The sequence below is a fragment of the Penaeus chinensis genome, chromosome 32, assembly GCF_019202785.1.
Source record: "Penaeus chinensis breed Huanghai No. 1 chromosome 32, ASM1920278v2, whole genome shotgun sequence".
Taxonomy (NCBI): Eukaryota; Metazoa; Arthropoda; class Malacostraca; order Decapoda; family Penaeidae; genus Penaeus; species Penaeus chinensis.
The window spans coordinates 18,503,254-18,527,452 of record NC_061850.1 but is presented as its reverse complement, the minus strand read 5'-3'; the positions used below and the strand labels follow the sequence as shown (position 1 = coordinate 18,527,452).

General features: G+C 40.4%; 1 protein-coding gene across 9 annotated transcripts; it reads left to right on the top strand.

Annotated features, from left to right (window-relative positions):
* The first annotated feature begins 4,854 nt into the window (after positions 1-4,854).
* Positions 4,855-22,911, top strand: LOC125042393 (serine/arginine-rich splicing factor 2-like). 9 transcript variants are annotated; one of them, XR_007116350.1, is made up of 6 exons: positions 4,855-5,161; positions 11,978-12,118; positions 14,627-14,746; positions 14,973-15,236; positions 20,169-20,295; positions 20,915-22,911. XR_007116350.1 is itself a non-coding variant. In XM_047638005.1 (5 exons), the coding sequence occupies exons 1-5, from the start codon at positions 4,980-4,982 to the stop codon at positions 20,179-20,181; spliced, it is 666 nt and encodes a 221-aa protein (XP_047493961.1). In that variant the 5' UTR covers positions 4,855-4,979; the 3' UTR covers positions 20,182-20,804. The 9 variants fall into 9 exon arrangements, 8 of the variants coding, with proteins under 8 accessions (XP_047493961.1, XP_047493957.1, XP_047493960.1 ...); XM_047638005.1 differs by lacking the exon at positions 20,915-22,911 and having other exon boundaries at positions 11,978-12,112; positions 14,639-14,746; positions 15,009-15,236; positions 20,169-20,804; XM_047638001.1 differs by lacking the exon at positions 20,915-22,911 and having other exon boundaries at positions 11,978-12,112; positions 14,639-14,746; positions 20,169-20,804.
* The last annotated feature ends 1,288 nt before the right edge of the window (positions 22,912-24,199 follow it).

Here is a 24,199-nt window from a genome sequence, read left to right as displayed (position 1 = left end):
TCAATTGCATACATTTGATTGCTCCCTATTCCGAGTCTCCTTTTAGCTGTTTGCATGCTGATACCTGAGACCATTGTTTCGTTTATCATTTGAGCATTGAATTTCCGTTCATCCTTTCTCTTTTTTATGTATTGCCTTTGTCAATTCAGTTGATTCTACTTTGTCCCTGTTTGACGATACTTTCATGACCGTACATTTTTGCATAAACTGTGCATTTTCTACCGAGAGCTTGCTGAAGCTTTGTCTTTCTTGTCGCCTACTTCAAGTGCAGCTTATTTGATTATGACATTGAACATTTATCTTATTAATAACGGGTTTTTTTTCTAAATTACGCGCATGAAGTCATTTTTTATGTCAGGTGGCGACTTTCACGTCCACTTCCATTCTAGTATTTTTTCGAAGAATATTTTCGTAATATTAAGTGACTGAGCGTCCGCAAAAATCGATTAGCATTTGTCCCCTCTCAGTCCTAGTGCCTATTACTGTTTTACCTATTTTGGCAAAAAAATATCCCATAATTATTGTGAAGTGGGATTTCACTCTCTCCCTGGCTTAATGAACATATTCATAGAAGCTGTGTACATATATATATATATATATATATATATATATATATATGTATATATATAGATAGATAGATACAGATATACATACATATATATAGATAGATAGACATATATATATATACATTATATACATGTGTGTATATATGTGTGTGTGTGTGTTTGTGTGTGTATGTGTGTGTTTGTTTGTGTGTTTGCGTGTGTGTATGTGTGTGTGTGTGTGTGTGTGAGTGTGTGTGTGTGTGTGTGTGTGTGTGTGTGTATGTGCATGTGTGTGAGTATGTGTGTATAAATAAATAAATAACATATATATATCTATATATATGTGTGTGTGTGTGTGTGCGTGTGTGTGTGTATGTGTGTGTGTGTCTGTGTGTGTATGTGTGTGTGTGTGTGTGTGTGTGTGTGTACATTATGTATATATATATTTATATTTATTTATTTATTTATTTATGTGTGTGTGCCGGGTTAGTTAATTCAGATAATGGTTGTTGCTCAGTATAATTAAATTTCGAGTTTTTTTTATTATCAAAGTTAAACTAAGGCCTGTGGGGAAAGTATTTACTTTTGAGTGAGTTATATACATTCGCCTTCTGCAACCTCTCTGAGTGACTTGCATCCCAGCCTAGTTTCACAACGGGGCCGAGTGCCGACAGGCGCAGTTATACTCGCTTGCACCTGTCCGGTCATGCTCGATGTATGTGCGTGTGTGTGTGTGTGTGTGTGTGTGTGTGTGCGTGTGTGTGTGTGTGTGTGTGTGTGTGTGTGTGTGTGTGTGTGTGTGTATGTGTGCGTGTGCGCGTGTGCGTGTGTGCGTGTGCGTGTGCGTGTTCGTGTTCGTGTGCGTATGCGTGTGCGTGTGCGTGTGTTTGTATAAATATATTCAAATATGTGTGTATCACACACACACACAAATATATATATATATGTAAGTTTTTCTTTTGGAATATAATTGACAACCAAAATCACACTTGAGATGTATATATTTTTTTTAAGACCTCTCTTTCTCGGTTCCAAACCTGTGCCTATATTTTTTTTTTAGGATAACTAGTTTGTTTTAAAAATGTGCGTGTTTGGGAGATGATTGTTATATATATATATTTTTTCTTTTTTTATCAAGGCGAAGATGTATTTGATATTTAATAGGCTGGCGGTGATGGCTGGTAGGTTGACGTGACGTGAAGTGACGATAATTATTCGACAAGTTTGTTATTGTAACGTATAGCAGTAGGAGTTTATCCCAGTGCGCTAACACCAATGTAATATATGACAGCAATGATATCCCAATAGTCTGCCGCCATTGTAACGAAGTAGGGAGATATCCCACGTGATGGCATCAATTGTAATGATGCATAGGGTTACCCCACTAATTTGTATCCAATGTAAGGTAGTGGGGAGTTTTATCCCACTAGGCTGGGACCAATGTTGTGGTGATTCGTGTTCATCTTTGGAAAGCACTAATTTGCTTCTCGACGTACTGAGTTAAATTCGTCGCAGATTTATGCTTTATTACTGCGGGAGTATGGTAGCTGGAGACAGAGGACAGGCGATCTCGATAAAACTCACATACTGTGTCTATGAACATACTTCGCTTTGAAATATTCCATAATGAAAAACATGAAATTATTTGAATGAACACAAATTTAGATGGTCACGTGATGGTTTCGTGGTGAAGGAACAAGGGTACCTCACACTTCTCACATACTGTTGTATGTGAGGAGAGAATTATGGTGTTTACAAGACTAAATAGCTTCGTGATACGAAATGCTGAGTATTCATAAAACATAAAGACATCTGAATATCGACAAGGATAGTGATAACATACTTACTGGTTCAGAATTAGTATTTTCTATCGAACATTTTGAGTATAAACAAGACATAGTTATGCATAAGATAAGTCGACGGAGGACAGTGGCATTTCTGTGTTGTAGGAGACCTATGGTGAGGGAGAGTTGTGTGAGGTCATTAAAGTTATCGTTTCACAAATTTTTGGTTATTATTAATTAACTTCCACTGACGTTACTTGGATATGTAACATTCAGCCAATCACCACCAAACTCCCAAATTCATCTTCGTTTTCCTAAAATAACGGAATATATATACTCTATACAACTTTATCACCGTTGTTCCACATCGGTACTTCACCTGACTCAACACAGACGCTGACCTGACCGACGTGGAAATCGCCATTCGCTGCCTGGTCTTACAATGCTTCTTTTACCCAATTAAATCCTAAAACTACAGTTAAGTTTATGCTACTTGGCATCAACCGTGGTTTTATCACACACACACGCAGAGTGGGGGGGGGGTGTAGAAAGAGAGAGAGATTTGATTTGATAAAATTTATTTGTAGACCAATGTATGCCTTACAAAAAAGCCAGGGTAATATAGCATTTATCCAAACCGGTTGTTCTTCTGTTTATAGAGAGGGCTGTCAGTCAAACATTAGTTCTGCATGCTCGAAGGGGTGTGCCATTGTGGTTACATTATTCAGATCTCGTCGGTAAAAAAAAACTTTTATATCACTAGCCAGATAAAAAAAAAAAAAATCTATAGTGATGGTATCTGGATAGTGCTACTTGATTGATTGCCAGTTTTCATACAACAAAGTAAGATTATGCGATTGTGGCGTCTTGCACATTTTGCAGTTGTGATTTGAAACTGGCTTCGCCTTCAAACCTACATCTCTACATAATGTATAGTGTACTAATATCTAGCCGTAGCCTGGCTAGTGTAACCTGCTGTCTCCGAGACAGTTCATTTTAGATTTTATACGGTTTTGTCCATATCAGATATCCCTGCAATAGTACCTAATGCCATATGGCATGCATGTCCATTTTTCTTCAGTTTTTCGGTGGTCCACACCTGACCCTCATAATCTCAAACACATCTAATAACACATTTTTCATTTGTTTACGAGATAGATTAGTAATTTGATGAAGAATAAAATTTGATCTTGCGTGAGGTCTAATTAAAGATCCCTCTCTAAACAGCCAAATTTATTCCCAGAATTTTTAAAAAGAGTGATTATAAAAATAATTTCCGTAGGCAAAATAATCATGTTACTCCGCAAAAACAGGACTAAGCGATAACAAATATTTATTTTTCTAAAAATTAAATAAACATTATTGCTGAAAGGAATAACCAGTGGCTAGATTTATGAGTCATCATAAATTTAAGCAGACATTACGTGTAATTCAGTTCAATACCAAGAGACTGTACATTTTCAGTTCTTGCCCTTTTTCTTTGCTGGAAAGGTGGCGTGAGGTCTAATTAAAGATCCCTCTCTAAACAGCCAAATTTATTCCAAGAATTTTAGTAATTTACGCAGGTTTTCCGTGAAACTTTCGAGCCTCCGTTTTCTTCGCTCTCAGCAATGCTATTTTATCGTCTCGAATGTTGCTGAATTTGCGTGGTCAAGATTTCGAAGACTATGAAAGACGCTAGATGTATTCCAACTCACATAACGCATTACGAGTGATGTGATACTCCGTGCTGTATGGTAAAGTGGTTTAAACAATATAATGTGGATATTTGCACATGCATACAAAACACACACACACATACACATACACCCACACCCACACACACATATATATTTGTCTGTGTGTATGTGTGTGTGTGTGGTGGAAAAAAAAAACAACGCACAAAATAGATTTATTGAAAATGAGGCAACAGTTTCGAAATCGTCCTGGATTTCGTCTTCGGGTTTGAAGATAAAACCAGTAGGATTTCGAAACTGTTGTCTCATTTTCAATATATATATATATATATATATATATTTTAACATAGTATCCACATGGTAGAGTGTTTTACCATTCTCATGTAAATACATATAGATCTATGTGTATACATATATGCATAATGTAAATATGTGTATAAATATAAACCCAACTGTGCATCTGTATATACAGTATGTATAGATGCAACGACACTTGCATGCGCCTCACTGCAAGTGTCCAGGGCCGTCGCAACACCGGCACGGCGAGCGGCGAGCGGCGAGCGGCGTGCCCCGAGAGGCGCCGCCGCTCGATAGGTCGCCCCCCCCCCCCCCCTCCCCGCCACGAGGCTTCCCGCCAAAACCTCGCGCCGAAGGCTGCCTTGCGACCACGGTATAAGGGGGTGAATCTGCGGGCATTTCTAATCGTTTTCGCAGTATAGGTGAAATGCTCAGATTCCTCCGAGAGAAAACACAAACATAGTGTTGGCTGGTGTACTTTATAGAGTTCAATCGTTCCTAGTGCGGGTCGATGCTCGTTTGTTTCGCGGTACATGACGCGATGTTTATAGGTTCGCGGCCTTATAGATCCTTGTGGAGGAAGCTCGAGCAAGCGAGAAGGAGCGCGCGTCTATTGCTGGTGGACACGCCACTATATTTCTCTTTAGATCGTCTCTCAAACATTCAAGATTGCAGACATGAGCTATGGTCGGGGCCCCCCCGATATCAAGGGGATGACGTCGCTCAAGGTGGACAATCTCACCTACAGAACGACGCCAGAAGATCTTCGGCGTTCCTTCGAGAAATATGGCGAGATCGGGGACGTGTACATCCCGCGAGACAGGTTTTCTCGCGAGAGCAGAGGCTTCGCCTTCGTGAGGTAAGTGCTTTTCGGTATATTTCCGTCATCTATATCAACATTCCTGTTGATTAGACTGGTTTAGAGGGCGAGGGCCCGACGGCGCCTCGGCGGGGCGGCCGACGCTCAGCCGGAATATTTTTGGAAAGTGGAAAGCGCTGGGGAGGCGCCATGCGGTCCGGCCTCGGGCCCAGGCCGCTCGGCTCCGGTCAGCGGCATTCCTTCCGGCCGCTGGAGTGGCTAGTTCGGCTCAATCATCGCATTATTTGAGTAAAAGTAACTACGCTGCATTTATGTCGCGTGGTTGCGTTTCTACAGAAATGTTTGATAAAATAGAAGCCGCTTCAGTAAACGGTTACTGTTGCCGAGAGCGACGCACCAAGACCGAGGGAGATGGACACTACCATCTCATAGAGCAGCAGAAATAGTTAAAAACAAGACAGGTACAGCTGCAATGCCCATATTAACCTCGAAATGATGAAAATATCCGCTATATATCCCAACACCCTCACACAGCCAGTGCGCTTAATGTCGTTTTCTCTAATTTGGCACAGTGCTAACAAGGTGTACAGGGTGCTTGCCCTTCAGTCTAGGGAATAAATAGAAGGTAGCAGAGGTTAGTCTTAAATTTTGGAATATTTGTCCATCTATGACAATCAGGATTACAGTAACAAAGTGGTTAATGTAACCGAGAGCGATGCAGGTAGAGGAAAATGGACATTGCCATCTTGTAGAGCATGAAAAATAGAGTAGGAATCAATACAACTAAATCTGCAGGGGTCTCTTATTTCCTGGGAAATGACAAAAATAGGCTTTGCACGGCATCGCTCTGACACCAAGTCCCCATCCAAAACATATGTGATGCGTAACTCTTTATTGCGATCTATTAAGTAGTCATGTATTACTACATGCTTGTGAAAATGATTATTTTGTAATTACCAGAGTCTGTTTCCAAATTCATGTATTTAATGAATTATTTACTTTTATTACTTCTTTTACATGCTTTTGGTAATTATTTACACTATTTAGCAAATAACCCTGTGCACATGCGCACTTTTCTACCGGGATATTTGATAGACCGTGAGACACCATTCGTTCCGAAATGCCGGTGAGAAGTGTTACATTTTAAGTGTTGTATCGATTTTGGGTAATTTTTAAAGCCATATAGTGGATATATAGAACAAATATATATTAGTATTTATCTCAGCCTGCTATTTGAGCCCAACAAGTGCCCCAAATGCCAAAAAAGTGATTAGAAACACAGAAACTCGGACCATAGATGGAAGCGAAGAAAATTTTGGTATTTTGCTATATAAAGGTATGTGGTTTTACCCTGGGGGTACAGAGGGGCAGAGCCTCCTGGCTAGGGAATATATAGATCGTTGTGTATAAAAGCCACAGGGTTAAGGTTAGGTTGGTTTATTGGTCAAGAGACACTGTACAATTACCACAGGGGATTTGGATTATGTGAAATCCCATAGATTTTTACTGAACATTGGGTTTGATACCTGTAGAGTTTCGGTAGCCGATTTCCATCTTTTTTTTTTTTTTTTTTTTGGCACAGAAATTTGGCTTGGGTTTTCGAAAAATCAACTTTTAACATTTCATAAATCACTTTCTTCGATTTCTGCAGGTTCCTATTGACATCCAGTGCTATCCTTTATCTCCCCCTTCAACCCCCCGGGTCCCCACACATCCCCCCAAGATCGTTGGTCTCTGGGAGGGAGCGTCGCTCTCGGTAACAATTACCATTCCCTATCCATGGGACTCTTTCCCCTGGGCCCCTGTGGTAATATATATGCCTAGCCAGGGAGCTTTACCTCCTGGACCTCAGTAATATTATATGTGCCTAGTCTATGGTAAGAATTCCTTGTTGCCAATCTTTTTTTTTTTTGGGCACTTAGTGCACTTGTTGAGTTCAAATATCAGGCTGAGATAGAAACTGGTGTATATTTGTTCTATATATATCAACAATATGGCTTTAAAAATGACCCAGAATCAACACCATACACTTAAAGTGAAACCTTTCTCACCGGTGTTTCCTAACAAATGTCATCGCAAGGACTGTCAAATCTCCTGGTGGTAGGACGCGCATGCATAGAAGTGTACTGAACAAAATAGTGTAAATAATTACCAAAACATGTTAAAGAAGTACAAGAAAAATAAAAGAATTAATATAGTACGTAAATTTGGAAAAAACGGACATTGGTAATTACAAAGTAATTGTTCTCACAAGTGCATAGTAATATATGGACTACTTCATAGATTGCTTGATTATGTGTCACATTTGTTTTGGTCCTCACAAGGTAAACATGGATGGGGACTTAGTCTCTGAGCAGGTGCCATGCAAAGCCAACCTTTGTTATTTCCTGGTAAATATGAGGCTGCCGCAGTTTTACCTGTATTGATTCATACTCTTATTTTTTATGCTCTACAAAAGAGCAGTGTCCATTTTGCTCCATCTCTTTGCGTCACTCTTGGTAACATTACCCGAAATGTGACGTGTAATTCATAATCTCTTTAGTAATATATAGATTGTAGTGTATAAATCCCACAGGGTTAAGCTAGGTTGGTTTATTGGTTAGAATGCATGGGGGATCTGAATTATTCCCCATGGGGCTGATTCTCCATAGTTTTTCAAAAGTTGATGCATCAGTCTGTAGACTTTCAAAGACATCTGGAGAGTTTCATTAGCCGATTTTATGCATTTTTTGTGCTGGTTTTATACATTTGTCCTCTATTCTTACCCTGTAATTTCTGATTTACTTCATACCCTCCCTAGCTATTAGGATGGAAAACTTTCCGTATATGTCAACCAAGAGTATAGTAAAATGAGTGTATGGAGTGGACACCTCGAGGAAAACTGACACTTTTCATCTATGGCAAAAGGTGCGCAAATCGTAAATAAGGGAGTTACAGGACAGAGAAGAGTGAAGATCAACCCTTCATTTTCTAAGTCCCCTTCCATGTTTACCTCGCGAGGATCAAAACAAATGTGACGTGTAACTCATCACTGCAATCCATCAAATAGTCCATGTATTGCTACGCACTTGTGAGAAGGCTTATTTTGTCATTAATAGCGTCTGTTTTTCCGAATTCATATATGTCATGCATTCTTCTAGGTTTATTATACTTCTTTTACGTCTTTTGGTAATTTCGCTATTCTGTGCGCATTCGCTGAGAAACACCAGTGAGAAGCGTTACGTTTTAAGTGCTGCACTGACTCCAGGTCATTTTTAAAGTCATATTGCAGATATACAGGACTAATAGACATTCTCAATCAAAGCCTGATATTTGAACCAACAACTGCCCTTTAATGCCGAAGAAAGTGATTAGAAACCAAACAATTCGGACCATAGACGGAAGCGCAGGAAAGCTCGGTCTTTTACTTTATAAAGGTGTCTGGTTTAACCCTGGGGGTCCAGGAGGGCTTGGTAATATATAGATTATTTTTCCTAAAGTCACATAGACCCCTTGCTAGGCGTACATGTTACCACGGCGGTCCAGGGGCGTATATACTACTGAGGGGGTCCAGGGGGCAGAGCCCCCTGGCTAGGGAATATATAGATCGTAATGTATAAATCCCACAGGGTTAGGTTAGGTTGTTTAATTGGTTAGGACGTGTTGTACGATTACCACAGGAGATCTGGATTATGTGAAATCCCTTAGAGTTTTGCTGAACGGTGGGTTTGGTTCCCATAGTTTTTTTCGAAAGGCCGTAGAATTTCGAAGATGGCGGTGACGTCCATAGAGTTCCATTAGCAGATTTTAAGTGTTTTTTTGTTTGTTTTACACATTTCTGTTCTCTTTCTTACTTCAGCCTGTTTTACCCTGTAATTTCCCTAATCTACTTCATGCCCTCCCCTGCTATCAGGACTTATCAAATCACATCAAGATTGTCGGCTGGAGATTGCGAAGGTGATTATCATCAGATTCGTTCTCATCACACGAAAACAAATCTGATGATATAAATATTGTCAGGGAAGACCCATTTGTCATTTTTGGAAAATTAACCACTAGGAGTTATCAAATCATATCAAGATTGGCAGCTGGTGAATTGGGTGGAAATAATCATCAGATTCGACATGCCAAAATGCTACAAGCTGGTGATTCGACTTGATGTACCAAACTCCTGCGCTCAAAGTTAGTGTGTTGCCATTGATCTCCAGAGTGTAGTTTTAAAGAAAATTTTCTTCACCAGTCATTAACCAGTTTGTGATGGGTGAAGAAAACTAAAAAAAAAAATCTATGTTCTGGCTATCAATGGCTACGCGCCAACTTTGAGTGCAGGAGTTCGGTACATCGAGCCAAATCACTGCCTTGGAGCACTTTGGCGCGCCACTGTGTCATACAACCGCACGCCACAGTGTCATACAACTGCACGCCACAGTGTCATACAACCGCACGCCACAGTGTCATACAACCGCACGCCACAGTGTCATACAACCGCACGCCACATTTCGAGAGGTTTATTAGGACGTCTAGAGACATGAAAGGGTTAAGGGAGGGGTTGATAAACTTAGTAGAGATGAAATAAGAATATTTGTGGTTTATAGTCTTCTTTACACAACAAAGTGATGAGTGTTTGGTCAGAAAGTTACACTATTACATATACTTGGCAACATAGAATTTGGAGGTCATCAATGTGGCAAAATACACAGGGGTTGTGGTTTATTGTCCTTTTGCTTGAGTGCCAAAGACATCAAGACTAAAGAATAAATATATTTATATATTTATATTAACCCATTGGCGAAGGGTATAGAAAACTAAAAAACTCTACGCTCTGGCGAACTACGGCAACGCGCCGACTTAGAGCGCGTGACCCGTCGCCATTGGGTTAAATATATATATATGTTAATATATATATATATGTTAACCCAATGGCGACGGGTCACGGCTATCGCCGTCATAACAATACGCACGATGTGCGGTGTGCGGCTGTCCGCAGCGGCGCCGCGCCAAAACGCCCCGAGGCAATGATTCGGCTTGATGGACCGATATCACGCGCTCGGAGTCGGCGCGCTGCCGCCGTTCGCCAGAGCGTAGAGTTTTTTTTAATTTGCTATACCCGGCGCCATTGGGTTAATATATATATATATAAAATATATATAAATATAAATATATATATAAAATATAAATATATGTATAAAATATAAATATATAAAATATAAATATATATATATAAATATAAATATATATATATAAATAAATATAAATATATATATAAATATAAATATATATATATAAATATAAATATATATATATAAATATAAATATATATATAAATATAAATATATATATATATTTATATTTATATATATATTTATATTTATATATATATTTATATTTATATATATATATTTATATTTATATATATTTTTATATATATATTTATATATATTTATATATATGTTAATATTTATATATATATTAATATTTATATAAATATTAATATATATATAAATATATATAAATATATATATAAAAATATATATAAATATATACATAAAAATATATAAAAATATATAAAAATATATAAAAATATATATAAATATATATAAAAATATATATAAAAATATATATATATATATATATATAAATATAAATTATATATATATTTAAATATAAATATATATATAAATATAAATATAAATTATATATATATTTAAATATAAATATAAATATAGATATACATACATTCATACATGCATGCATATATAGCATTTATCTTTTTGCATCTATATTCTTTGTTCCCACTTTCACCATGAGTAGCTTATGTGGATGGTTTCATTTGTTAGTTTTATGCATTCAATCTCAAGAAAGGAAAAATTGCAAGTTACCATGATTTTAGAGGGTTCATCTGACATCTTATACCTATAGTTACCTGGATTTTGCATCCTTTAAAACTTGTATACAGTTCATTTTTAATGAGTACACATACTAATGTGTATAAATTATAATTAATCAGAGAAATAAATTTTGAGATTTTTGTGAAAGCTTTGCCATATTGGTTTAGAAATGGTTAAAGATAATGGATAATATGGTATATCCAATATAGCTGTTTGGAGCTTAACCCAATGGCGACGGGTCACGGCTATCGCCGTCATAACAATACGCCCGATTTGAGGCGTGCGGCTGTCCGCAGTGGCGCCGCGCCAAAACGTCCCGAGGCAATGATTCGGCTTGATGTACCGAATTCACGCGCTCAGAGTCGGCGCGCTGCCGCCGTTCGCCAGAGCGTAGAGTTTTTTTTAATTTTCTATACCCGAAGCCATTGGGTTAATATCCACAAAATGTGTAAAATGTATGCAAATCAGTTATACAAATGCCATTGTGTTTTACTGTATAGTAATGCTAACATTCCAACTTTTAAAGCGTTTAGAATTGTAATGGGTTTTGTAATCTGGTGTAAATAAGGCAATTGACATTGCATTTAAGTACCATAATACACTAGCTTAGATACTGGATTCTAAAGTGTTGAAGTAAATACCATGTTTCTACATGGTATTTAGTATAATACTCATTGTGTTCAGAGTAAAAGAGACAAGAAGGGGAGAGAAAGAGAATGGGAAAGGTAGTGAAGGAAAAGTGGCAATATTGTGGGGGGGGAGGAGACTTGAAGGCTAGATGGTCAATCTATAATACCCATTATTTTTTGTGATGTGCCTCTCTCCCTCTATCTCACTCTGTCCCTTCCATCTCCCTAAACCTTTTCTATCTACTTTTGAATTTTCAATTTTGGTCTTGTAATTCCATTATTATTTCATTATTTGTATATAAACGTATGTCTTTATGCATATGTGCTGTTCTATAACCGGTTTTCTAATGTTTCTCTAGATACTATGATCGCCGAGATGCAGAAGATGCAATGGAAGCAATGGATGGCCGACGTCTTGATGGTCGAGAGCTGAGAGTGCAGATGGCCCGCTACGGCCGTCCAGAAACCCCTCCACACCGAAGACGCCGCCGACGGTACTCGTAAGTCTGTTTGTTGAATAGGATCAAAATTAATTAATTTCCTCCCACTTTTTTATTTGCTTGACTTGTATTTCTTTTCAATAGAGTTATTACTGAACTGGAACTTAGTGTAAAGTTCATGTGTGGAGTGAAAACTTAAATTTGCTTAGTGTGGTCATTCAGACCCTTATGACAATGTCTTGGGGCTAATCAGAATCTTGAGTCTGTTTAGTGGCTCCCAAATGCACATTTTAAGTGTTTTATATTTTATTTATTAATATTTTACTTGTAGATATTACATTTATTTATTATGTTTTTTCTGAGATTTGTTTGTGTTACTGACTAGCAGTAATATAGATATGTTCATATTATGTATATAGATAGATTTATAAATTTCTTCACAATTTTATATACAGGACGTTTATAATTGTGTTACCATAATTAGTATATGAATATATTACATGGCTTTATGTAAAAATGTGGCTGGTGGTATGCTAAGGATTCCACTATTGATAAGTGAGAATGCCATGTAAGAAATCCATGTTTATGTATACATGAAATATATTTTTTGATTAGGATGTATTTGTGTAACAGTCCGTATTCTTCCCTAAACCTTTGTTACTTTGGTTGGTTTCTAATTTTATTTGCATTCCTTTGATGAATGATGATAGAACATTTCTGTCTTGTCATGTAAATCTTCTGGTGTTTTGTATTTTTGTTTGGATTATAGATAATCCAGAGAGAACTTGAAGTAAAGTTTATTGTACAGGATTTCTATTCAAGATGGTTTTGATGAAGTTTAAAAAACAAAGTTGTAGTATTGGTTCTAATTTCTGACGAAGTTTCCGTGTAGGAGCACAGATTCTCAACCTAATTTTGATAATTCGGAGTTTTATGCTAAGTGTAGTTTTAAAAAATACTAGCCTATTTGGGTGTTGTCAAGCTGCTGATCAAGGTGAGCCTAACTTATTTTGAATGAATCTTTGACAATACCATTACACAAGCTAATATTTTTAAATGATATCTTTTTTGCCCCACAATGAAGGAGCAGGAGGTAAACCATGTTAATCATTGTAGCTTATAATAGTGTTACTTTTACTCTGTCTCTTGTGTGATAGGTCATGTAATTTTCAGATTAAAATGTAATATGTAGGGAAACTTTGAAGGGATTTTTACTCTTACACATATATATTACAGAAGTGGATATGTCTTTAATGTTAGCTTTGAATAAAATTGTGGGTCCTCCTGTCTTTCTTTGTAACTTAGAGCATGAATAAATTGCATGCTGGAATAATTAAATCATAAAAAATTCTTCAAGTAGTAGTCATAGGAAATTTAATGAAAAAAATGAATTAGGTGGTGAACTTGTTCTTTGTTTAATGTTAGTTGGTGTGAATATTTATCTCTTGTATTAATTCTGTAGATGCTTCTGTGGTTGTATTAGTTGTACGGCCTGGTTGTCATTTTATATTCTAGGTTTTCCATTATATTAGCTTGTAATAGGTTCAGAATGTTTCATTCCTTTTGAATGTATACTGTGTCGTTCCAAATTTTTTTTTTGAAGTAATTTCTAATGAAAATAGTATTTGTAAAAATACACACATCTAAATTAGAAATGTACCACAGGAAGAGGAGAAAATTCAGCAAGATCAGTGTTTTCTCTTAAGAATATGAGAAAAAAAATTGCTGTAGGAAGTAGAATCTGCAGATTGAATATAAATCTAGATCTTTTATGGGTTGCCAAGGAGTATTCTGGAATATAAGGAAATTAGAGGACGAATTAGAAATATCTAGTTATTTTTTTATTTAAAGGTAATGGCAAATATGTTGAATTTTATTTATTTATTTATTTTTATTTCATTTTTTATAAGATTTGTAATGTAATTTCCTGTCAAACTTTTGATAGTACCATTTACACAAGTAATGCAGAGAGTTTGATAGTCTCATTTTCCTTATGGTATTTATATTTCAAACAAATTTGTAGTGTTAAACAGCAATGAGACTAAGAAGAAATAATCATGAAGAGCAGTCTGTCATCGAGAAAATATTTGAATTGTAGCATTTTAGGCCACATTCCATAGATACTATAATATTTTGCCGATAACCTGATGCAACATGCACACACACACACATACTTGCATTGGTAATGTTGAAACATATTTAAATCAATAAAATAAATGGATATGTTATTCATGGTTGGTCAAGTAATTATCGGTGTTTGTGTTGTGATGCATGTTAGTGTTTTCTTATTCACTTCTAAGCAGTGGGAATACTAATAAAAGTTTAGCGGTATTCTAAATAGAAAATAGGTGAAATGAGATGCATGTTAAGGTAAAGGGGGATGGGTTATATTCATATTCACTTTGTTAAACAAATGTGAATTAAGAGAGATTTAATTTGTCAGGTTATGAGCTAGATAGTATGTAAGTGTGATGTGCACATCGGAAAAAAGCAAATTTTGCTTGTTTCTGGTATATTTTTATGAAAGATTACTTCATATTATTTTTGCCCTGAAATGTCTACATTCAGGGACAATTCCAGGTCGAGGTCGAGGTCGCGCTCCCGTTCAAGGTCACGCAGGAGAAGCCGCAGGTCACGATCACGATCACGTTCAAGGTCACGCTCCCGCAGGAGGCACTCAAGATCAAGGTGAGCACTACAGACCCAGCATTTTCCTCCCAAGTTTCTGTATTTTCAAAATTCAGGGGATATTGATTTTGTCTGAGCTAGGTACATAAAGCCAGTAGTGCACCTGCCCATTACAGTCATGGGCAGATATCTCCCAAGAAGGAAGTCAAGTGAAGCAATTGGCAGATTACAGTAGATTTTGGGAATAAATGCCTTCAGTAAAGCATGGGAAATACCTGTCCACCAGGTCTGGCAGCCACTCACGCTCCCGCTCGCGTTCAAGGTCACACTCTGGAAGCAAGAGCCGTTCCCGCAGCCCCGAAGAACGTGAATCGAAGTCCCCAGAAAAGCAAGATAAGGAGAACGGAATGGATGAGGCAGCTGCTATGGAGGAAGAGCAAATGGACCGATCTCATTCACGTTCTAAGTCCCGGTCACGTTCAAGATCTCGGTCTAAGTCTAGGTCAAGATCTAAGTCGCGTAGCAAGTCCAGGTCCAGGTCACGCTCAAGGTAAGATTAGATTATCATCATTGTGATTGAATTCAAATATCCCAAGGCTACATGGTGAAGAGCTTCAGTAAGTAGTTTGAAGCATTATGTATAAACTTTTTGTCTTGAAATAATATTGTTAAAGTGCTTATTGTTTCAAGTGGAAAATATATACTATTGAAATTAGTTAGATAGGAATGGATAGTCTAGTATATACTTTTTTGTTGCATAGCTCCCCTCCTCTTCTCCCCTTCCCTCTTCTCCCCTTCCCTCTTCTCCCCTTCCCTCTTCTCCCCTTCCCTCTTCTCCCCTTCCCTCTTCTCCCCTTCCCTCTTCTCCCCTTCCCTCTTCTCCCCTTCCCTCTTCTCCCCTTCCCTCTTCTCCCCTTCCCCTTCTCCCCTTCCCTCTTCTCCCCTTCCCTCTTCTCCCCTTCCCCTTCTCCCCTTCCCCTCTCTTCTCCCCTTCCCTTCTCTTCTCCCCTTCCCCTCTCTTCTCCCCTTCCCTTCTCTTCTCCCCTTCCCCTCTCTTCTCCCCTTCCCTTCTCTTCTCCCCTTCCCCTCTCTTCTCCCCTTCCCTTCTCTTCTCCCCTTCCCTTCTCTTCTCCCCTTCCCCTCTCTTCTCCCCTTCCCTTCTCTTCTCCCCTTCCCCTCTCTTCTCCCCTTCCCTTCTCTTCTCCCCTTCCCTTCTCTTCTCCCCTTCCCTTCTCTTCTCCCCTTCCCTTCTCCCCTCCCCTTCCCTTCTCTTCTCTTCTCCCCTCCCCTTCCCTTCTCTTCTCTTCTCCCCTTCCCTTCTCTTCTCCCCTCCCCTTCCCTTCTCTTCTCCCCTCCTCTTCTCCCCTTCTCTTCTCCCGTCCCCCCTTCTCCCCTTCCCTTCTCCCGTCCCCCCTTCTCTCCTTCCCTCCCTTCCCTTCTCCCGTCCCCCCTTCTCTCCTTCCCTCCCTTCTCCCCTCCTCTTCTCCCCTTCTCCCGTCCCCCCTTCTCTCCTTCCCTCCCTTCTCCCCTCCTCTTCTCCCCTTCCCTTCTCCCCTCCTCTTCTCCACTTCCCTTCTCCCCTCCTCTTCTCCACTTCCCTTCTCCCCTCCTCTTCTCCACTTCCCTTCTCCCCTCCTCTTCTCCACTTCCCTTCTCCCCTCCTCTTCTCCACTTCCCTTCTCCCCTCCTCTTCTCCACTTCCCTTCTCCCCTCCTCTTCTCCACTTCCCTTCTCCCCTTCCCTTCTCCCGTCCCCCCTTCTCCCCTTCCCTTCTCCCGTCCCCCCTTCTCCCCTTCCCTTCTCCCCTCCCCCCTTCTCCCCTTCCCTTCTCCCGTCCCCCCTTCTCTCCTTCCCTCCCTTCCCTTCTCCCGTCCCCCCTTCTCCCCTTCCCTTCTCCCGTCCCCCCTTCTCTCCTTCCCTCCCTTCCCTTCTCCCGTCCCCCCTTCTCTCCTTCCCTCCCTTCCCTTCTCCCGTCCCCCCTTCTCTCCTTCCCTCCCTTCCCTTCTCCCGTCCCCCCTTCTCTCCTTCCCTCCCTTCCCTTCTCCCGTCCCCCCTTCTCTCCTTCCCTCCCTTCCCTTCTCCCGTCCCCCCTTCTCTCCTTCCCTCCCTTCCCTTCTCCCGTCCCCCCTTCTCTCCTTCCCTCCCTTCCCTTCTCCCGTCCCCCCTTCTCTCCTTCCCTCCCTTCCCTTCTCCCGTCCCCCCTTCTCTCCTTCCCTCCCTTCCCTTCTCCCGTCCCCCCTTCTCTCCTTCCCTCCCTTCCCTTCTCCCGTCCCCCCTTCTCTCCTTCCCTCCCTTCCCTTCTCCCGTCCCCCCTTCTCTCCTTCCCTCCCTTCCCTTCTCCCGTCCCCCCTTCTCCCCTTCCCTTCTCCCGTCCCCCCTTCTCTCCTTCCCTCCCTTCCCTTCTCCAGTCCCCCCTTCTCATCTTCCCTCCCTTCCCTTCCCTACCCTCTCACCCAGCCTCCCATCTCCATTCTCCTCCGGCTCTCCTATCCAGCCTCCCATCTCCATTCTCCTCCGGCTCTCCTATCCAGCCTCCCATCTCCATTCTCCTCCGGCTCTCCTATCCAGCCTCCCATCTCCATTCTCCTCCGGCTCTCCTATCCAGCCTCCTTCATTTTCCCTCCCCCCCCCCCCCCCTACATGATGATAGTGAATTTGAGTAAATTTTGGTAACTACTATTGTGTACATTTTTAAACAATTTGAAAGTGTATGATGGCACTCCAGACTAATTGTAAAATAAATGTTTAAGTAATAAATCAAATGTGGCTTTTAGTATGACTTAACATAAAATATTTTTGCATTATTGCATGTATCAAGTTAGTAGAATAAACTGTGGCTTGTATGAGATCTTGGGATCTAGAAGACCCTGTATTGTTTATCAATAATTTTGATTTAGTTTTTGCTCTCTAAGACTTGTTAGATATAAAAGTTAGTATATATGCTAATCGTTCCTGTTTTGATAATTTTGTGGCAGAATATTTTAATATTTGAGACAAAAAGTGAAAGAATACACTCTGTTCAGTTTGGTTTATTTCCTTATTTATTGTGTCAGGCAGAGAAAGCAGGCTTGGAATTTTACTGCACCTTTATATGAGGCTCTTGAGTTCATATTTCATATAATGCAGTGAACATTTCTGCACTGCTGTCTAACCCCTCATCTAAACTTTATTTTCTCCAAATGTTTGGGGGATGAAGTTGCCATTCAGGGTCTCATCCATAGTAGAACCTTGTTTAGGTGTTCATCTTCCCTCTCTCTCTCTCTCTCTCTCTCTCTCTCTCTCTCTCTCTCTCTCTTCTCTCTCTCTCTCTCTCTCCTCTCTCTCTCTCTCTCTCTCTCTCTCATCTCTCTCTTCTCTCTCTCGTCTCTCTCTCTTCTCTCTCTCTCTTCTTCTCTCTCTCTCTTTCTCTCTCTCTCTTTCTCTCTCTCTCTCTTCTCTCTCTCTCTCTCTCTCTCTCTCTCTCTCTCTCTCTCTCTCTCTCTTCTCTCTCTTCTCTCTCTCTCTCTCTCTTCTCTCTTCTCTTGCTCCTCTTCTCTCTCTCTCTCTTTCTCTCTCTCTTCTCTCTCTCTCTCTCTTTCTCCTCTCTCTCTCTTCTCTCTCTCTTTCCTTCTCTCTCTCTCTTTCTCTCTCTCTCTTCTCTTCTCTCTCTCTTCTCTCTCTCTCTCTCTCTCTCTCTCTCTCTCTCTCTCTCTCTCTCTCTCTCTCTCTTTCTCTCTCTCTCTTCTCTTCTCTCCTTCTCTCTCTCTCTCTTCTCTCTCTCTCTCTCTCTCTCTCTCTCTCTCCATCTCTTTCTCTTCTCTCTCTCTCTCTCTATTCCTTCTCTTCTCTCTTCTCCCTTCTCCTCCTCTCTCTTCCTCTCTCCCTCCTCTCTCTCCTCTCTCTCTCTCTCATCTCTCTTCTCTCTCTCTCTCTTCTCTTCTTTCTCCTCTCTCTTCTCTCTCTTCTCATTTCTCTCTCTTCTCTCTCCTCTCTCCTCTTCTTCTCTCTCTTCTCTCTCTCTCTCTTCTCTCTCTTCACTCTCTCTCTCTCCTCTCTCTCTCTTCCTCTCTCTCTCTCTCTCTCCTCTTTCCTCTCTCTCTCCTTTCTCTCTCTCTCTCTCTCTCTTCTCTTCTCTCTCTCTCTCTCTCTCCTCTCTCTCTTCTTCCTCCATCTCTCTCCTCTCTCTCCTCTCTCTCTTCTCTCTCTCCTCTCCTCCTCTCTCTCTCTCCTCTCTCCTCTCTCCTGTCTCTATTTTCCCCCCTCCTCTCCCTCTATCTCATTATCGCTCTCCCTCCCACCCTCTCCCTCTATCTCATTATCTTCTCTCCCTCCCCCCTCTCCCTCTTCCTCATATCTTCTCTGCCCCTCCCTCCTCTACACCTCTAATCTCATTCTCTTCTCTCCCTCCCTCCCTCTCCCCTCTATCTCATTATCTTCTCTCCCTCCCTCCCTCTCCCCCTCCCCCTTTTGCTCTCCTCTCTCTCTTTCTTCTTTTTCTCTTTCTCCTCTTCTGTCCTATCTCTATTTCCCCCACCTCTCCCTCTATCTCATTATATCGCTCCCTCCCTCCCTCTCCCCCTTTCCCTTTTGCTCTCATCCCTCTCCCCCTGTCCCGTTTGCGCTCTCCCTCTCCCTCTCCCCTCTCCCCTCCCCCTTTTTGCTCTCTCCCTCTCCCTCTCCCCCTCCCCTTTTGCTCTCTTCCCTCTCCCTATCCCCCTCCCCCTTTTGCTCTCTCCCTCTCCCCCTCCCCCTTTTGCTCTCTCCCTCTCCCTCTCCCCCTCCCCCTCCCCCTTTTGCTCTCTCCCTCTCCCTCTCCCCCTCCCCCTCCCCCTTTTGCTCTCTCCCTCTCCCTCTCCCCCTCCCCCTTTTGCTCTCTCCCTCTCCCTCTCCCCCTCCCCCTTTTGCTCTCTCCCTCTCCCTCTCCCCCTCCCCCTTTTGCTCTCTCCCTCTCCCTCTCCCCCTCCCCCTTTTGCTCTCTCCCTCTCCCCCTCCCCCTTTTGCTCTCTCCCTCTCCCCCTCCCCCTTTTGCTCTCTCCCTCTCCCTCTCCCCCTTTTGCTCTCTCCCTCTCCCTCTCCCCCTCCCCCTTTTGCTCTCTCCCTCTCCCTCTCCCTCTCCCCCTCCCCCTTTTGCTCTCTCCCTCTCCCCCTCCCCCTTTTGCTCTCTCTCCCTCTCCCTCTCCCTCTCCCCCTCCCCATCCCTCCCTCTCCCTTTTGCTCTCTCCCCATCCTCCCTCTCCCTCTCCCCCTCCCCATCCCTCCCTCTCCCCCTCCCCCTTTTGTCCCCCTTTCCCCCCTCCCCATCCCTCCTCTCCCCCTCCCCTCCCCCTTTTGTCCCCCTTCCCCCCCTCCCCATCCCTCCCGCTCCCCCTCCCCCTTTTGTCCCCCTTTCCCCATCCCTCTACCCCCCTTCCCCATCCCTCTCTGTCTCCCCCCCCCCCATTTTCCCAGAAAGTTTGTACCGCCTTTAGGGGGAAACCTTTTGTTCATTGAGTTCATATTTCAGGTCTGTGGAGTGAGATGCACTGAACTGGATGTTGGCATCCTATCATCAACAATCAACTAAATCACTGCATCACAAGAAGACTTCTCAATTCCTGTCCAGATTTTTGCAGTACTGGCATGCTGGGCAGGTACTTATTAATTTTCATGTGCTTACTGTGTACTGGATCATTGTCCTCTAGACCTGCATATGTTGGGAATGTTCAGAACCTCCAGATTGCAATATAATTATCATATGGATATTGCTCATTAGTTATGTAATTTTTTTTCTATAATTTGTTGGGATACCCATTTTAGTTAAGGTGGTACAAGAGTTTGGAACCACTGGAATGGTTTTGTTTTTAATTATTAAGGCTTCTAAAAAGACTTGTTTTCTTTGATGCCAGATAATATGGTAATGATGGAAAGTAAGTTGAAATTAGTTTAAGAATATATTTTTATTATTACCATAGAATCTGGTCTGAACTAGGTTAAGCAAGGAAATGTTCCCCACAATGTTCACAATTGGTTGTATGGAGAGGAGTACCCATCATAATCTTATCCTAGATTGTCTCCAAGCTTTCAGTAAAACTTTGTCAGATTACACTTAGTCATGTGCATTAACTTTGTATGCTTAGGAAATAAAATTGACATAATGTCACTGACAGGACTTTCCTATTCCACATGCCGAAAGGCTGGTAAGAATGAGTATTGTGTGTATAAACTATCTTTCTAAAAGCCTTGTGCTGATGTATATTTCTACGCGCACAGGGCGTGGCAGTTGTTGCTGTTGCTGTTGTGTTGCTGTGGAGTATGGCGGGTTGCTGTAGTGCGGTGTTATGGCGGGAGCCGAGGCAGAGCCAGTCAGGCATGCAGCCGACGGGGGGGCCGCAAGGCACAGTACGGGCACGCAGGGCACCAAACCACTCCACCTTACTCATTAACAACCTGTCATTATCCCATACTGTCCTGCTTCACTCTTTATTTTATTTTGATTGTTTTCTTTCTCATGTTGAGTCTCCCTTGTACATTTACTCCCTACAAATTTTTTTTAGTTTCACTTGCCTCCCTCGGAGTGCAGTTCAATAGAAAACTGTCACATTAATGACCTCAACATTCCTCAGAAAAATACCTTCTTTACCAGTCATGTTGCAATGATTGGTACTGTTAGTAACAAGTGTACTAACTGATTTATCCTGTCCTGAGTGCTGACACTGTGGTGCCCTGTGATGCTGTGGAGGCGACTGGCAGCTGTGTGCGGGCACCTGAGAGTGGTGACTCGCTGCAGCTGTGGTAACCCTTGCAACGCTAGTGATGAAGGGTGGGAGGGTTATAAAAACACTGGCTTTCACAGGTCATTGAACAAAAGTTTAATCGAAAGTAGTCGTCTTATTACTGTGATTATTATTATTTTCATTATTATTATTACTATTACTATTACATGATGAATGCGATAGTAGTAGTGGTGATGATGGTTAATAACAGTAATCCATTTTATTTATGTCCTTTTTTATCAGCGCAGTTATTTTCATGTTGGAAGTATATTAATTTTTTTCATTATTTATTTTCTCATTTGGTTAAGCTGTATTCGTTTTCAAATTTTTCATAATACATTTTTTTCTCTCCACTTGTACTCTTTACTAGCTGATCCTTGGATTAGGTCTCTGCCTAATGCAATGATTATAGCAAAGATCCGTGGTGAATTAAGCATACATTTATTTTATATTTATTTATTTACTTACATTTATTTTGATATTTATTTTCTTGGTTATTTTTATTTTTTATAATTGTAAATATTCACTTTCAGGTTTGGTTTCGTGTTTACATGAAACCTTTTGTGACTGGGTTACTTATAGTTGGGATGTTTGGATGCCTAATTAGTAGGCATAATACATTATTGTACAAGCCTGCTGTTTGAAATTTAGGATTTTAACTTTCTTTTTCAGGTGATAAAAATTGTGAAAGAACTTTTGATAACCACCCTTCATGAGGTATACAAAAGAAATTTGTTATATTCTAGCTTTTAAAGATTTATTGGATAAAAGTAGATTTGACTTTCGATTTTGCAGATTGCATGGGTACTGCTATGGATGCAAAACAAACTTCCCTCTACTCTATAATTTTGAATTGCAAAATTTGCAAAACTATCCTACAGATCAGGGCGCACACATGTTCATGAACTCAATGTGGTAACAAGTTGATTATTATTTTTATTATCGTGATTATCATGAATGATTAAATATTGATGATTATCATCTGTGGAAGATAAGGAGTATAATTTTGCTTCAATTTGCTTTCGTTCAGTGATTTTTAGACTGAATAATGTGGGGGTATGCTGACAAGTCACTAAAGTACAGCACTTGAAATTTAAGAAAATCAAAGAAGTAAAGATATTCAATTCAATTTTCTCATAGAAACATGAAAGCTTTATCATTTATTAAAAGAAAATTTAGTTGTGCAGTGTCATTTGATCATGAGAAGTGTCTGTCAAAATTATTCTCAAAATACATATTACACCCCTTTACTATAAGCTGTATGAGATTATTTTGATCAAAATAAATATAACTGTCACATAATTGAAGTTTGCAGTATCAATTTCGTTGTCAAAGGACCATTACAGACAAAGAATTTCCATAAACGATCCCCCCCCCCCCTCAAATATATAACCACTTTCGTATGAACTTAGTATAAGGATGAAAAGGCTGCATTTGTGGGTTTCAAATATTTTGAGGTAAGTACATAGAATCCTTAATAAACAGTTGCTTACATATCTTGGTATTATTTCGACCTAAATTGAGTCTGCTGTAGCTGAATAACCTCTGGGAATGAAGACTTAGAAAGAGGATATCTTCCAAATTCTGGATTACATGTGGCTTGATTGTCCACTTTTTGTGATAAAGTGAAAGAAAATGCTGTAGGTATTGTTGATACAAGAGAAGTTAAAAACTGAAGGAGTGCAAATAAAATTAATTCACAAACAATTTTGGGCATAATCAAAGGGAAAGTGTAATTTCAATAAAGCAAGCCCTACCATCTCTTCATTTGAATACGCCGATAATAACATGGTGACTAATTTGAATACGCCGATAATAACATGGTGACTAATTTGAATACGCCGATAATAACATGGTGACTAATTTGAATACGCCGATAATAACATGGTGACTAATTTGAATACGCCGATAATAACATGGTGACTAATTTGAATACGCCGATAAGAACATGGTGACTAATTTGAATACGCCGATAAGAACATGGTGACGTGGTAGATTTTTTTTTTTTTTTTTTTTTCCAGTAAATAGTAAATCCCAACCGTGGACCTTGGCCCTTGCCTCAACTTAGTGCTAAATGACCTTGATGTTTTGCACATTTTTTTGAACTGGTAATCATTAATTCAAACCAACTAAGTTTGCATAGTCTTCTCCCCCTTTCCTTTTCCTTCTCTTCATCCATCCTCCTGTCTACTTACTCTAATCATGCTTATTACCCCTCATCACTATAATGCTTTGTCATACCCCTCCCCCCACCCCATCCTTCCCCAATCCCTTGCTGCTGCTTGTGTGTGGCGGGGTGGGGGTGGTGGGTAGAGTAAGAGACTGATTCCCGATGTAGGGATTAGATCTCGGACCTCGCGCTAACCATTTTTTTTTTTTTTTTTTTTTTTTTTTTTATATAATTCTTCGCCCTCATTCTTTTTTCTTCCCTTGTCCCCTTCTGTCCACTCATCCAGATCGTTAACTCTCTATTTACTTTTGTAGGCACAATACTTTTATCATAAAGCTGTGTGACCATTGATGTCTGCTACATTTTTTTTTTTTTTTTTTTAACCATTGACCATTCTGGAAATCCAAAAACAACTACTTATGAACATAAAAAATAATAATTTGGGGGCTTCGCTTTCGAGACCCACCCTATCAGTACTTTGTATACGCCGTTAATAACCTTAGATGTTGACGCGGCAGAAAACTCTTAAGTAAAACGTCTCCACAACTTTAATCTCCGCCCCAGCCTCCCTTATTATCCTTCTACCCCCCCTCCCTAATTATCCTTCTACCC

Excerpts from the sequence above, each read along its gene's own strand:
- LOC125042393 (XM_047637997.1), top strand. The coding sequence starts at position 4,980 with ATGAGCTATGGTCGGGGCCCCCCCGATATCAAGGGGATGACGTCGCTC. Across the intron at positions 5,162-11,977 it reads AGAGGCTTCGCCTTCGTGAG|ATACTATGATCGCCGAGATG; the intron begins GTAAGTGCTTTT and ends ATGTTTCTCTAG. Across the intron at positions 14,747-14,972 it reads AGGAGGCACTCAAGATCAAG|GTCTGGCAGCCACTCACGCT; the intron begins GTGAGCACTACA and ends CCTGTCCACCAG.